Below are 16477 nucleotides of genomic sequence, written 5' to 3' on the forward strand. Positions count from 1 at the left end.
AACCTTTAGTCCAGCACCAGCGAGGGACTGGATGTGTGCAACCCCCTTGTTTTTTAAACTTTCTGCTGTGCATTCTCACCTGGGTTCCTTGCAGTCATCCCGACCTATGGGAGGAGTGACAGACGGTAAGGGTTCTGACTGAGGATATGGGTCAGACCCCCACACCATCCGTGGCTCCGAGGGCAGACTGTGGTCTCGGATGGGTCGAGTCAAGTGGTCAAAGGAGTCAGAACTGGAGCTTGAGTTGTCTCCGGGATCCCTGCGCACAATCTGCTTAGGCGGCATCCTCCCTGTAGAGGACAGCAATGGAGGAACCATTATATCAGGACGACAGTATTTATATTTAACAGAGGATACCGGATAATCATTGTTTATCGTGATAAAAAAACGCTCACAATAATGGTATCGCAGAGATTTAAATGTATCGTGAAATTGTCCTCCATTACATACACTAGGAAGAATTAGCTTTTTGTTGAGCTACAAATTGAGCAAATTCCCTCGGTTCTTGATAAAAACAGACCGTCACCTGTAAAGAGCGCATTTGGTACACTTCACTTGCACAAATCGATTTACAATAAGCGTCCCATCCCTAAATTACCATTTACACTGATTTTTTTGGTTGTGCGTTTCTACTGGAATTTCTGCATTATTTAATAGCATAGTATAGGATAATGTGGGAATGACATGAAAACTAAAGGGTAGAACAGTTTGCAAGCTTATGGGCTGGATTGCAAACCATGACAAATGGGTCATGTGCTACGCATATGCAAACTGTTACTGTAACAGCTACAAGGATTCCCTGAATTTCACCCCCCCAATTCTGCGACTGCACACACGTAGCGATACCAATATCACTGCGTGGATATTAGTCTCGTCCCTCACAGTATTATATTTTTTTCCTGCAATGTCCTGCCCTATATTTGCATACTGGCCCCTTGTTGGTTATAGCCTGGTTCCAGAATCTGGTTGGCTCGTCGACAATTGAGAGGGGCAAGAATTGCCTGGGGCAATATGCATTGTAGGCAGATGAAGGCTGGCTACGCAAGGCTAGTGCACACCTAAGCAGCACGTCACTAACCAGGATGCATGCTAGGTGGCATGTCCATGGGCGGTCGCCCTGATATCATCCGGGGGTCCATGTAGGACTGCATCATGATCCAGCGGGGGTCAAACCCCATAGAGGCCAGGTGTTGGTGGTGGGGGCCCATGGGCTGATACATGGAGCGGTGCTGCTGCTGCTGCTGTTGGGATGGTGGGGCTACTCCACCACCTGAGGGGGATACGGAACGTCCAGTCTGCTGCTGCTGCTGCTGCTGCCACTGCTGTTGTTTCATCTGCTCCTGTGTGAGACCAAGAACAATGACAACATGTTAGAAAATAAGATCCAGCCCAGGCGGTGGCGTAACCGTCTGGGCACCCGACTGGTAATCCAGTCGCAGTGTGCCGCGGGTTCGACTCCCGAGCCCGACACGGCCTTTACTGCATGTCTTCCCCCATCTCTCTCCCGTTTCCTGTCAGCCTACAGTCTGTCCCTTCAAAAACCAATAAAAGGCGTAAGCCGCAAAAAATATCTTTAAAACAAAAGAAAAAAAAAAAAAATGATCCAAGGTAGTGCACTAACAAAATTGATCCAGAGTAAACTTAAAGCATTTAAGTAGCTACTAAAGATGAAAGTTATACTACAATTAAAAAATCACACCCGTGTGAACTGAGTGGTGTAAGGTCTTATATAGCCTGATCAGCTGTGGTCTGACGTAATGTCTGACGTAATGAAATCACACCCGGGTGAACTGGGTGACCGTAGCAACCATGCTCATTTTTTGAGCACAGACAGACTAACAAAGCCAGTCGTAGGAGTGGTTTACACCACTCAAAAGGGGGTCATATTTCACTTAAGCAGACAATTTACAATTTTGGCCTTTAGCAGATATGTTTCTCCAGAGAGACAAAGTGCAAGATCAAAGTAAGTGGCATGAAGTTCATGCCACTAATAACAAAGTGTATCTAAATAGTAAGTACTGATACAAAGAAATAAGGAGAGCTAGGGGGTGAGGTGGAGTAAGAAGAGTTTTGAGACTGTGGTTGTAAGATTGGGGGAGGTCATTCCACCGCTTGACATACAGGAGGGAGATGAGAGTACAGGTTGCTCTATACAGACACACAAACCTGCTGCCTGAGGAAGCGAGGAGGCAGAGACTTCTGGAATTGTTTGGAGTATCCCGAGGTAAGAGCAGGCCGCATGGCGGCCCCTGCCTCTCCCTCCAGCTCCAGGGGTACCACAGGGCTGTCCTCCCCAGTAGGGGGTTCGACACGTGGCACAGACAGGTGGGGCTCATCCACTGTTGGGAACACACGCATACAGACAACATACAAGTATTTGGAATCATGTATTTGGAAGTAATAGCGCATTAATTTACAAAACAATACACAAAAAGTTAGAATATGGACATTAGGAGGTTTCATCCTGACAGCAACGATATCTAAATCTAAACACATCAGATTCCATGAGTGGGCTAACCTCTGCTTTCGTCTATGTTGAAATAGTCTTGGATAGGACTGGGGTTCCTGTCAGCTTGGTTCTCCTCCACCAGAGGCCCTTCTTCGGCCAGGGAGTCCTCCGGTCCACTCGGAGGCTCCGGGGTTACGACGACGGGCCTCTGCACGGGGACAGGGGGAATGGGCTGGCAGGGCATAAAGTCAACCTCCTCCTCCACGATGGGCTCCACTCTCTCCCTCTCCATCTCCATCTCCCTCTCCCTCTCCATCTTCTCCCTCTCTCGTTCTGCCCGCTCGTGCTCTGCCATGTCCCTCTCTGCCATGTCCCTCTCTGCCATGTCCCTCTCTGCCAAGTCCCTCTCTGCCAAGTCCCTCTCTGCCCTGTCCCTCTCTGCCCTGTCCCTCTCTGCCCTCTCTCTTTCTACCATCTCTCTCTCCCTGTCCGGCAGAGGAGCTTGCATGACTGGGGGCTGGGGTTGTGCAATCGGCATAGAAGGGGGGGCAGGGCTGGAAGCGGGGGTCGGAGCCGATGGCGGAGGCGTTGCCTCTCGAACGGCTACGCTCTCCTCACTGGTGGCCTCGGCGGCGGCGGCGGCGACGGGTGTGGGTTTGGTCTCGGATACCGGTCTGTGTTTCTCATTGAGGCGTTTAAGTTTTTCGGCGCACGCGGCAAGCCGCTGCTCCCCCATCCGTTTCTCCTCCTCCTCTCGTCTCCGCCTGGCTCGTTCCACGGCTTCAGTGAGGTCTGATTGCTTCTTGCGCTTCAGCCGCCAGGCATCCGAGTCCTCCTCGCCAGCAGGCGGTGCGGTGGTCAGTGGTTTGGCCCCACGATGGGCAACACCACTCACCGAACGACCACCACCCTGACCATAAAGAAGGGAACAATTTATCAAAACTACTAATTCTAATGATATCCAACATTCAGGTATTTCACAGGTATTCAAACAATGTCCAGCATAGAAGTCAGGATGCATGTCATAGGACATTTTGCATACATATTTACATAGTTACATAAACTAAGCTATCATCATCATTCACCTTCACATTTTTTTGCACATTTGACCATCAATGGGAAAAAATTATAATAAGCAGCAGCACATTGAGAACACAATAAGTACATAATTGCTGTATGCTATTTGTGTGCACATCAGTCCCACCTGATAGTCCTGTGGAGGTGCAGATTTATTGTACTGCCCCATGCTGCCAGGAGATGGCGCTCCACGGTCCTCCGACCCTTCCTTCCTACCCTCCTGGTTGTCTGATGTCCGAGATCTCATACGTTCCATTTTACCCATCCATTCCCTGGACAAGAAATAATTTCCAGTTAAAAAACCTCCACCACCTAAAAATTATCCGCTATACGAGACAAATCGAGAAACAAAGCCAAATGGTTTACCAATTTTCTCCTTTCTCCTTAGGACCTTGGTTCTCCTCGTCATCACTGAAGTTAAGTTTTTCTGTGTAGTCCACCTCCAACTGGGCACCTGGACAGAAAGAGAAATAGTAGTAGTATAAGACAAGAGGCCAGTTCCCTGTCAACCTAACTAAAGTCATTTTTTTCCTATTTTATCATTTAAAATAAAAAATGTCCCACACACTGTCTGGATCTTGCAAAAAAAGTGCTCTTTATCAAGTTGACGTTTCAGTCGTAAGACCTTCATCAGGACAGACATTTGAGGTGCGCATCTGCCTCCTTCTAAAAATAATTTATAATTAAAACAAAAAAAACAAAATTGTATAATTTGTACTGCCCGATTAGAACACCATTGCCCAGAATAACATCCATAGTATGGCGTTCCATATTATCCCTCCTTGCTGGCCTAGCTTTGTCTCTATTCACCAACACAATAGTGGATAGAGATAATAAAATATGCAATTTAATACATCAATGAATCCATCAGCTACTGACCAGCCCAGCCCTCGTCGGCCTCCGTGTCCAGGTTGTCCAACTCTTTGAGCTCGGTAGCACTGATGATGGAGGGTCGATCTGGGTCCTGGTGCCAAGACTGAGGGGGACCCTGGGGAGGCCGAATAGGCCGAGGGGCCCTGAGGAAACCGCAAAGACACTCATTTTAATGCATCTCTTGTTTGTAATGAACAGTACGTTTTGTGGCCCAATGCAGGTCAGAGCAGTCTATAACTTCACTTTTATATTAATTTGCCTCACACAAACAACTGGGAAGGGTTTTCTAGAGGGGGGGGACCACCAAATAAGTTTTTCTTTTTTACATTAATCACTTGAACCCTAGCATCCCTTTACCGAGGGGAACTTTAGCTGAAAATAGCAGATCTACAAGCTCACAACGCCTCACAAGACGTGAGCTTGCAGAATATCAACCATTTTCGGCAAAGAGGTTTGGTGTAGGGGGGGAGAGCAGACCAAGTACAAGTTTTCTAAATATTGAGTGTTTAAGAGGTTAACTGTCTGAAAATGCACATTAACATGAATCCAACACAACGCTACACAAGGATGGTGCTGTCAAACACATCTATGTGTAGTGGGTATAGTGGGGGGTCCCTGCTTCATATCTCTCTCTGCAAAGGGGTCCTTGGCCTGAAAACCCTTCAAGTACAGCGGCAACTGAGACGGGCTCCTAACCTGTGGGCCACATGGCTTGGGAACAGTCGATTCCCAAGGATACTTTTAGGTGTTATGGGGCTGAAAAAACAGTAGTGTTCATTATGTAACAGCAGTTGTCAGACTGTCAGGCTTTGAATGTATGGAGGGCTGTGAACTCACTTGGCTCCCTCTTGTTGCGAAGGGAATCTGAAGTTTGCTTGCCCTGGGGCAAGCGGCATTCGAGGATAGGCATGGAACATCTGCATAGAAACACCAATGAATCTTTAGACCATCACAAAGAGCTGTCACACTGAAAATATATGCACAGTACAGAGGTCACGCTGGGATTTTAAACTACCAGCCAGCATGTCTAGACATTTGTCAATTTTACTAGTCATATCAATTTTCAATGCATGCCAAGATACACACTGTAGTGTTACGGTGGTAAATAACCCATTAGTGCTTGACGTCGTTACATAGCTTAACAACATGAACACAATTAACTATGCATCGATACTGTGCATTGAATTCACATGATTTCTATCATTTGATAAATCATTGCAAAACACATATCACCACTGCACAGCAGGGTTTATTTTTTAAAGATACACGATTAACGATGGTGGATGGCCTATTTATAGGTCTTATTTCATGTTGATTGAAATCGAAAGAGAAGCAAAATAACCCTACATTGGGTGCCTGTATTATAGAACAGTGGTCATTAAAGTGGGGTGCAGGGACCCACAGGGTGTTAATACAACATCACAATCATTTCAATCACTTTATCCATTAATATGTTGGCTATTCAAAAATGACAGATCTACAAGCGCACCTTGTACATCTGCCATTGAAAAGGTTGAATATTCTTTTCTGGGGGTCCCTGGCAAAAAACATTTTCAGATTGAGGCCAAATATATATGAATTTGAGGGTTGGCACGAAACCATTTGAGAACTAGTAGAACACAGTTCAGCCCCACTGCAGCAATCTGGTAATTTTACTAGTAGAACTAGTAGAACACAGTTCAGCCCCACTGCAGCAATCTGGTCATTTTACGCTCAGCGGAGTCGTCCACGTCCATAATGTGCCCCATGTTGTGGGTTGTAGTGACGGAGACTGAGTCAGAATTATCAGAAATGCCATGCATGCAGAGTAGACATTAAAAGAAAACTGAATTTGTCTAATTTGGGCAAATATTCCTTGTTCCACTTTCGTCTTTCCATTTTGGAGCTCGCTTGTGTGTTATATAAATACATGTTGAAGTTAACAGCCCTGTTGACAAGTGATTAAAGATTCTTTTGGCGGTTGATGCAGAGCAGCAACAGACAGCTTTTTTCTTTTTACCAATGTCTGGAGAGAATCATATATTCTGGAATTAGTCATAAAAAACCCAGCCAAAAAGTATATGATTTATGAACCAACTCATATAGAGGACATGTTCATTATGTTGAAACTTACATAAGGTGGCATCATGCTCCGGAACGGAGGGTGTAATTGAGGTGGTACACCTGCAGGAGGCTGCTGCCCCCCATTGAGTTTGGGCTGAGGGGGACCCGGCAGGGGAATCCTCTCCCTGGCCTCCCTCTTGCCATCACAGGCCAGGGTCCGGCCCGGCTCGTCAATCTCCACAGGGGGCGAGGAGGTGCTGAGGCCTGTGCTGACCTCCTCAGGTGCCCTACTCTCCATTTCAGGGGGGCTGGGCGCAGTGTTCAGATTCCTCCCACCTCCCTCACGCCAGCTGCCCACATCTAGGAGAAATTGAGAATGCACAGATATTGATTTTGCTTGACCTACTCTCATTGTCAAGGAGAGCATGATCCCCGGGCAGCAGCCAAATAGGAAGCAATCAATAAACATGCACTGAGACAATGTTTATGTGAGACAATGTGCATCCTGTGTGCATGTGGGTTTGTGTGCCAAAGTAGGCAGCCATACTTTGAGGTCTAAGGCTGGGGCCAGGTCCATAAGGCTCCTCGTCTTGACCTTCTGGTTTCTCCGCCTCACCGGCCGCCTGCAAGCTGGGGAACTCCTGTTGGAACTGGCTGCTCACGCGAGGAACCCCTGTGCAAGACGCAGTGATTATCAAAAGTTGAAGAATCACCAGCACTCACAGAAAAATCCTTTGGATACATTTTAGGTGGGTACAGTACAGGCAGCCAAAAAACGCCATTTTGGCACAGACTTCTTTGGCATAGTGAAAAAGTGTTTTTTAAATTATTTGGCATTTAAGCTGATGCCATCATTACACACAAAACAGTTTGGTCTCCAGTGGAATAATGAACCCTCAATGCTCAGCCGTTCTCATGTCTTTCTATTAATAAAGTGAAAAAACACTACAGAACTCCAACACAGGTAGTCATTGTCTAAAAGGTATCTTAAGGCATTTCTGTTTCATGATACAATACAGTGTAGTGATAGAGCTAGGTTTTAGGCTTGATTCAAATTCATGCCATTACAACAGTCAGCAACATGAGATTGAGCATTTTCATGATTAAACTAGGGATGTGGGAAAAAAAGTCTATCATCTCGACTCCAAAAATCTCCCGTTGTTGGCTGGATCTGCGGTGTCTTTGACGCGTTATTATTGATCCCACCCAGTTCTAGGAAAGCCCCCCCGTTGACGAGTTGATCTGTGGGGGTGCACTGGTTGTTTGAAGCGGTGGAAAGCCGCTACTCGGGACAGTTATTCTTATACCAGTTGGCCGTGCTGCTCTTCCTTCAGTGTTGCATAAAAGTGACAGCACTGTTGAATCCTTGGTATCTTTATACCCAGCTTCGGCATACGTCCGTGCTCCTTCAGTATCGCATAAAAGTGACATCACTGTCGAATCCATGGCATCCCTTTATCCTAGACTCTTACCCTAACGGTCCTTGCAGACTGGACGCGTTTCTCAGAAAAACGGCGGAAAAACACTGCTAAAAATCAGAAAATCGGAACTGAGTGGTGCAACCGTTTCTTTTCCCTTTTTACCTCCTTTATGATGAATTCCTGTTCTGTCTATAGAAGTGTCTATTTGTACGTCTAAATGTTTTGATGATTTGAACATGGTGGACCCTATTGGAAACAAGTGTAATGCTTAATTGGGTCGTCCACTCACAGTTAACAGCCTTTGTATTGAGTTTGTGCTTGAAATGTACTGTAATTCTGCAAACTGTTAATAAATTCTTCAATCAATCAATCAATCAATCAAACTCCGTGTGGGGGTCCCCGGAACATCCAGACCTGGGGGGGACCGCCCCGGGTCCGAAACAGTTGAGAAATTATGACAGATTTACTGTGTGGGGGTCCCTCTACCCTACTGTACTGTAACTCCCGAAATCACGTAATGGCTGCTAAAAACTGCAGTGTGAAGCTCAACAGCGCCACATGTTTACAAAAAGTCTATTTATTTATTGTTGGGGCTTTGATGCAAATTGCAGCTGTAGAAGTTGTGTTGCTTAAAAGGAATGCACAGTTGTATTCTCACACGTAGATTTTTGGCCTGGATTAATCAATTTTGCCAAATACAGAGTCGTTCACATCCCTAGATGAAACATCCATGTTATGTGAGCATGTTAAAACGCCGGGGGGAATTAGTCAGGATCCTACTCACCTTCTGGCTGTGTCTGTGGCTTGCTGTTGGCCCAGGAGCGGCTACCCCCAATGGAAAGCTCCGGAGTTGGGGGGGCTGGTGCTTTGGTCGGGGGCGGGGGAGTCTCCTGCTGCCTGTGGTGCAAAAAACAACAATAGGGGTTGGACGTCAAAGAGAAATAAAGGAAGAGTCACATTTCTTGGGGAAAGAGCTGTATCATATGTAGGTGTGTGCAACTGTGCATAAATATGAAACACTGCAACAAACATGACACTGCATACACACACAAGTTTTTCTGCTTCCTCAGTTTAGGAGGTACCGTTAGCGGCGTATATATGCGAGGGTGTTTGGTTTTGTATGTGTGAGCATGTACAGTACACGTGTCATTCATGTCACCTCTCTTCCCCTCCCTCAGGTCGAGATGCCCAGCCGCTGCCGTCCTTGGGGACGAGGATGACGTTTGGGTCGTTGCCCTTGTTCTCCGCCTTCAAGCTGGGCAGGCTAGCCGGAGGGGGCATGCGCCGGCTGCCAGCAACTTTGCCCAAACTCTGGAGCCCATGTCTGGCAGCCACTGCAGTCAGGGACAAAAACAATATTAGAATGTAAAGAAAGATGTTACGTGAGATTACGTCATACTACTTGTGCAAGGTTTCAGCCTGATCCAACTGCCTTTGACTTCCACTATATAATGAAAGTACAACACCTATGAAAATACAAAACCTACATGGAAAAATTGTGCACAAGAAATGTGGTGCTTATCTGCCCATCGGTTTGCGAGATTGCACACGCACTCGCACACACACGATAACTACTTTTTATTGATTTCATGCCATTTTATAAAATTATCCAGCAAGGCACTATACAGTGAGGACTGTGGATAGTGACACGCATGTTTGCAAAGCGTACAAAATAGATTTCCTATATCATGATTCATGACCATGCCTTAAGAGAGTTGAGCAAGACAGGCAATGTCCGAGTCTGTGTGTAATGAAACAAAACCAGTGTCTACCCGCTATCAATGAACGCAAAGTCAAACACTGTCTGCCTCACAGTTCACTCGCTGGCAATGGTAGGGTATTTAATTCTGCTGATATTAATAGTTGTGTGTGTACAGTATGTATGCACTATGCACGTGTCTGCATGCAGATAAGAGTGGCAGTGTGTGAACTCACCTGCAGTTTTCTGGGTTTCCAAAGATTTGCCCTTGTAGGTATTGAAGAGGCTAAGGGTTGCATACTTTGTCTTGCCATCCTTTGCCTTGGTGCTGCTCTGCCCTGACTTCTCTGACATTTCGCTGGAAACTCATCGAGTCTGGTCCTCTGGTCTCACCCCCAGAACCAGCTTCCTAAGACACACAGGATGTAAGGGGGTGGGTCGGATAAAGGGCAGACATGAGGAAGACTGGCATTAGTTCTAGACACCATTTTTTTCACCCCCTTCTTATGCTCATGATTTGGCAGTTTTACAGCCGTATACTTTACTGAAAACCCTTGACGTGGATGTTGCTTACAAGACCTCACTGTAAGAAAAGAAATCACACCCATGTGAAGTGAGGGGCGCTCTTAGTTATCATCGTACATCATGACGTAACATGTGATGATTTGCTCAGACACAGATGTAAATTCTCCATTCATTGTCAATGGGAATTTAACAAAAATAACGATTTGCCCAGAAACATGACGTACTGTAAATTCTCCATTCATTGTCAATGGCATATAATGTTTGTGTTAGGACAAAATAGCCGATTTGCTCGTCTACATATGACGTAACGTAAATTCTCCATTCATTGTCAATGGCATTTAATATTTGTGTTAGGACAAAATCTACACTATAGCTGAATATAGGTCGGCTAGCACCCCTCAAAAACACTGGAAGGCAAGGCATCATCAAAACCGGCATAACCCTCTTAAAATATGCACCCAAGAAACGATATCAGCTGCCAGCTGCTTTCCATTCAAAGTGTTGTTGAGACCAGGCCAACTTAAAGCCACTTGCTCTGCAAAGAACACACAGAGGGCTGAAAAGCCACAATGCATGGATATAACACTGAGTCATACAGCGGCAGGGAAGCTGCTCTGCCTGTGTTATTGTGGTGAAGGAATGAAACAAGTACGATGGAGAGGGAGAGAGATAGGAGTGATTCTTCCCACAACCGGAATGATACCTTCTCTCTGCTCAAAGGGGCATGTCCTGTTGCCATGCCTGCACTACCTACGACAACAGGCAGAGTAGCCAATAGAGAGAGGCTGGGAGGAGAAATAGAGAGAAATAACCAGCAGGGGATGTGAAGGAAGAGTAGTTTCAAGTTTGTGTGCGTGTGTGGAGTGGGCAAGAGGTAGAGCAGAAGGGAAAAACCTGAAGCAAGACAGAAAGTGAGCAAGAGTGTACACATGTACAAGGACAGAAATGTTGCACTGGAACTTCTGTCTCTTTCCCAGAGTCACACAGGCAGGGGTCATTTATAATTGATGGAGAATGGTCCTGGTGGCTGGGAGAGACAGTGGAGCACCCGACAGTCTCAGCCTTTGAAGAACTTGCCCTGGCTGACAGCATTCCTGCAAGGGGACTTCTCCTCAGATGAAGTAGAAGCAGCCATGCAGCGCTGCCACTGCTAACAGCAGTGTTACCCCTCTGGACCACGCACACTCTCAAACACGTTAAGAGAATAAACCATACTGACATTGCACTCTGGGACATGATTAACGCAAACAAAAAAAGCAGTCATCTATATATATATATATATATATATATATATATATATATATATATATATATATATATATATATATATATATAAAAAATGTGAACACTTGTTCATTTGAGACTTACAAAAGGTCAGCTGGTTTGTGCCAAACGGTGTGCGTGTTGGGAGGTGTTATGGAAAGAATGAATAACGAGGTTCAGGTTGATAACGTGCAAGGCAGAAGAGTGACAATGGTCCACCTACTTCCGTTAGGTGCCAGAGGAACCACAGCTGAATCCTGGATACTAGGGTCAGCCGAGGACAAGCCATGATTGCCACGGTTAACTCAACATCAAACATCTCAACTTCTCAGATAGTTTTATCATTTCAACCCTTAAAAATAAATACAATGAGGGGAGACTGCAACGGCAAGGTTAGGAAAAACGAAAACTAGAATCTTCAAACCAAATACCACTTCCATACCCTCAACTGGTTAAACTCAAGTTCTCATTGTCTGATACTTACATTGACTTCTTCCCTGCAGTTACTACATTACAGTAAACGCTTTTTGTGTCCTCCTTTCATCGCATTGTCCAGCGGCCAGTATACATCGAAAATGTATTTCTGCTAAGCAGGATCTGCCAAGTGAATAGTGAGTATGTGTTGGCTTCAACTAATTTATTTTGTACAAGGAGTGGGAACAGATCAGCCACACACTGGCAGGCTAGCACTTCTTGGCAACTGATTTTGTTCATTTCAACCACAGTTTGGGAGTTCAATTTGGAATTTTAAATGGCTGGTACATTTTCAAGCCATTAGCCATGGCCAGTAGCCAGTTTGGTCACTGTGGCAAATTAATTAAAACATTAGTTTCCTGCCCCTGGTCAGGATACCACCCCTCTACAGGAAGGAACCACATATCATGTGTCACACACCATCACTGCTCACTTGAGAGACTGGTCAGAGAGCGAGTAGCACTGTTGTCTGAATAGGCTCCCTATACTCTCTGCTACAACTCACAGGTTCTTAAAAATGCATTAAAAAGCCTTTTAATAATGAATTTTGAACTATATGGTCCAGCAAAAGACACACAATTCACACTTTCTAAGCTTTTAAATGACTGCAAACGATGCAGTGAAAAAGAGACAGTCGAGAAGTCCAATATCTCCATCTTATATTCCTAAACGTAACCTCAGTAAAACTATGCCTAAACCTAACCATTTTCCTAAACGTAACCTCAGTAAGACTATGCCTAAAACCGTATCCTCATTAAAACAAATACTAGAATACAAGAACCACTCAGGCTAGTGTTCTGGGCCGAGCCTTCCGGTTATCGGTAGAAAGTACCATGTACCCTGCCATTTTTAGTCCCTACTCACTCCTCTTAACCGTTTTTGGTCACATACAAATGAAGGATGCGGTGGGCCGGGGTGTGGTGAAGGATAAGGACTGTCAGCCAACCTCAAACTATTGTGGCTCTGCCATACGGGACCATCAATACCCCTGACCGGGAGAGGCCCTTGGGGAAGGGACTGTAATATTATCTCACTGCCCGCCCAGATAGACAAACAAGACATAAAAGGCACTGAAAATTTAACCTCATTCATTCATGAAAAAAACATGCTGGCCTCTGGTATGATCCATGAATGCCAGCAAAGACAATGTACATAAATCTAAAGAAAAATTAGCTCACAGAATGATTAATCGAACAAATGGAAAGGCTGTCAGCTGATTGATTTACATACTTAACCAAAGTTTAAATCCACTAAGACTTTTAGTCACAAGGAAATGTCTAGCAAGATTTTTGGCCCCATGCTTCTATATTTAATTAGGCATATTTCCATCTCCAGCCGGCAGTACATATATGATCTGATTAAATACAGTGGCTGACTTAAATCAATAAGTCACCTCCATCAAATCCCTTGTGCATTCCAAAACATTTAACACATCTAGTTAGGACTAAAATGCAACTCCTCCATCAAAAATCAGGAAACAGCATTGTGAATTCAGTGCACTCAATCATTCTCAAAGTCTGCCGATTGAGATGTCATAATGATTCAATGACATCGCCATTGAATAATTTCAAGACATTCACTCCCCGAGGCCAGACTCGACTCGAGCTGTACATTGATGCACAAAAAATGTACCCCCCAGTGCAGGGAAATCTTGAATGCTTCCTGTACCATCATCTTGACGGATTGAGAAACCATAGTGCTCATCAATCCATATAAATATGCCAACATCCAAATGTGGAAATCCAAATTGGTCAGAGAAAGATACTTTAGGTCTGTCAGCTCATAATATGACTAGCCCAAATTGTACTTTTCGTTCATGTTTCTATCAAATAAATCGGTGGCATTGAAGATGAGTCAGGCCATCTTGCTGCTTCATGGACTAGATTACTGGGTGGTGGGCATTGTGGTTCTGGACGGTACACAGACACACACACACACACACACACACACACACACACACACACACACAGGGGCCTCTCCTCTCCACCGGGAACTCACCCGGCCCCAAATAATGCCTTCACCGCAGCGACGTTATCTGCAAACCGCTAACACACACGCCTCAATCTGCCGGCAACCCCAGACGGGTTTTGATTCCAGATGTGCAACGTGGTGCCGTGCTGCTGTGCTGAGCGGCGGGCAGAGGCAGGCCGGGCATCGCTTTTTAACATACTTTCGGTTTGCTCCCGGTCGCCATCACATCCACACACAGTCACACACTCATTCACAGCACAGCAGGCTAGCCAGCTAGCGCTGATTGCGAACATCATGGACATTTACACCCAAAATCATGCCACGGGACGCATTACAACATCTCTGGCCGTGCCAACCCACCTGCAGCCAGCCGCCAGTCGGTTCTTCTTTGTCCTCTTGTGTCCCGTTTGCCCTGACTAGAAGTATGAATTTGGCCTGGTTTTGTCGTGAACGGAGTGTGTGTATGTGACTGTGTGTGACTGTGTCTAGCCGGCGGATTACAAAAGCGGTGGGCTAGCCTGCTAGCCTTGCTCGGCTAACGATGGTTAGCTCGTTTAGCTCGCTGGCCACCAGCAAGCTGCTCTGGTCTACACTCCGTCCTCCTCGTCCTGTTTTTATTCCTGTACGTCCCTTCAGACTGTCAGCCCGTCCTCTCTCTTTGTTCGGACGTTAACGGGGAATGGCTACGGGTTCGTCCCGTGGTTCCTCTGTCTTCCCTCACCCCGTTCTATCTCGTGTGAGACGGTTTGGTTTCTCTGTGGTTGAGTTGAGTGAGGCCCCGCTGCTCGCGCCGCGGCCTGTCTCACAATCAAAGATGGCAGAACGAGGTTGCCAGATTTACGGTTATCGACCGTTATCACCTTTTCTGTGACGCCAAATCCCCTGTGCGGGTCGGTTTTTTATTTTATTTTACGGCTCATTATTTTACATCATCTTTATGTTTGTGTTTTTAGTATTTAAAACATGTTTATGTCTGGAAAATGGTGACAATCCCTGTAAAAAGTCAAAGCCCCCCCCCCCCCCCCCCCGAACTGTTGATTGATTGAATACGATTGATTAAATACGTTATTAACAGTTTGCAGAAAATAAACACAGTACAGTTCAATACAAGGTCTGCTAATTAGAGGGTTTAAACACAATAAAGCCTATATGGCTTGTTTCCATTGAGGTATGTCATTCAAATAGACAGTAGGCCTACTTTGGAGATGATGCTATATAAATAAAGCTTTATTATTATTATGCAAACATCACATACATATGTGATTTCTACTCGTTTATATTATGTTATTGAATAGTAGCTTATTGTATTTGTTTGTGAGGAATATTAGGAACTCTAACTTCATAGAGTGCTCTCCCGGTTTTAACAGTATGGTATGATTCAGATTTCAGATACAACATCTGTCATTTCGATTAAGTGCAAAAGACCCTATGGAAACAAGCCATATTGCTTCCGTGGGTATAAAATCTTATTAGCAGACCTTGTATTTAACCGTAGGCTACTTTCCTGTGCTTATCTTTGCAAAAGCTATGGGCAATTCTGGAAATTCTGAGCACACTATCTGGACATGAGGTCACCCAGTTCAGTTTGGGAGATGATGTGATGTGATGTGATGTGATGTGTGTGTGTGTGTGTGTGTGTGTGTGTGTGTGTGTGTGTGTGTGTGTGTGTGTTTAATTTAATATAACAAAGTGAAATATAGATCATGCCATGGGGCTCGATCACTCTCACCACAAAAGCAGACCAAAATAACGGTCACGCTTAGGCCTACTACTGTAGTAGCCTAAGCGTAGTAGTACATGTTTTAATCACAAACATTTGTAAAACAGGCGCACTTACGTACTTGAAAGACCTTATACCCAGTTTTGCAAAACCTGGCAACCCCAATGCCGACAAGTTATGCGTGGACGATTCCTTTTCCGGGGTCCTTGGGTCCTGCTTTCTGTGCGGCGGTTCATTTGAAATGAAAACACTTCCACGCTCAACCTCGGTTACCTTTACCACAAAAGGAATAGGCCTCTACACAGGAATATTAAATCATCATCCTTCGACTGTCGTCGAGATCCTATCATCCTAGATGCCACGTCTTTCCATCGGGTCCTGTCAGCTATTGCTGATCCAAGTTCTTGGAATGTCCTGTGTCCCACTATCCCTGGAGATTGTGTCAGGATATGTATGAGGCCTGGTTCCTCTGGAGTCTGGACGATTGGGGCATTTGGGGGAGCGAGCTGCCATAGCAGGATTATTAGGACAGAATATTAAATGACCTTCATGGAAAAAATCCTACCTTTAATAATATAATGTAAAAGTAAATAGAAGCAGAACAAATTTCAGTGCCTTTGATGAGTTGATCTGCTGCAACTAAACATTTTCATGTCTAAGGACCCCCAAAATGATACTCATTAGCCCACGGACCCCCATTTGAAAATATACGCTAAGGACCCCCATAAGAGAAGAGTTTTACAGCTCTAGCAGTGATTCTCAACCAGTATAATTTCAAGGACCCCCAGTTTGACAAGCATTAGTCTACAGAACCCCATGTAATGGCATTTCTATCTCTGGGTCTTTCTGGGACCCACAATTTATATTGTAAAATCAATGTTAATTTAACTCTGAGAGTGTACAAAGAGAGCCTGCGCAAGCTTAAGGTAGCCTATAATGATGCTCTCAGGATTCTCCTGATG

The 16477-nt window shown here is 45.2% G+C and overlaps 1 protein-coding gene across 13 annotated transcripts in view; it reads right to left on the reverse strand.

The window, feature by feature from the left end:
- Nucleotides 1–14638, reverse strand: part of prrc2c (proline-rich coiled-coil 2C) — a 34980-nt gene extending 20342 nt beyond the window's left edge. For all 13 annotated transcript variants that reach the window (XM_079505259.1, XM_079505260.1, XM_079505262.1 and 10 more), the window contains exons 1-14: nt 14156–14638; nt 9799–9971; nt 9023–9197; nt 8648–8760; nt 6990–7115; nt 6513–6802; nt 5237–5316; nt 4406–4542; nt 3893–3980; nt 3654–3798; nt 2519–3359; nt 2167–2339; nt 1079–1340; nt 80–290 (exon numbers count right to left, since the gene is read on the reverse strand). In XM_079505259.1, the coding sequence (XP_079361385.1) occupies nt 80–290; nt 1079–1340; nt 2167–2339; nt 2519–3359; nt 3654–3798; nt 3893–3980; nt 4406–4542; nt 5237–5316; nt 6513–6802; nt 6990–7115; nt 8648–8760; nt 9023–9197; nt 9799–9916 (2759 nt within the window). In that variant the 5' untranslated portion in view covers nt 9917–9971; nt 14156–14638. The remainder of the gene's footprint in view (nt 1–79; nt 291–1078; nt 1341–2166; nt 2340–2518; nt 3360–3653; nt 3799–3892; nt 3981–4405; nt 4543–5236; nt 5317–6512; nt 6803–6989; nt 7116–8647; nt 8761–9022; nt 9198–9798; nt 9972–14155) is intronic.
- Between the last annotated feature and the right edge of the window lie 1839 nt (nt 14639–16477).

This window comes from Electrona antarctica (assembly GCF_951216825.1).
Source record: "Electrona antarctica genome assembly, chromosome: 7".
NCBI lineage: Eukaryota > Metazoa > Chordata > Actinopteri > Myctophiformes > Myctophidae > Electrona > Electrona antarctica.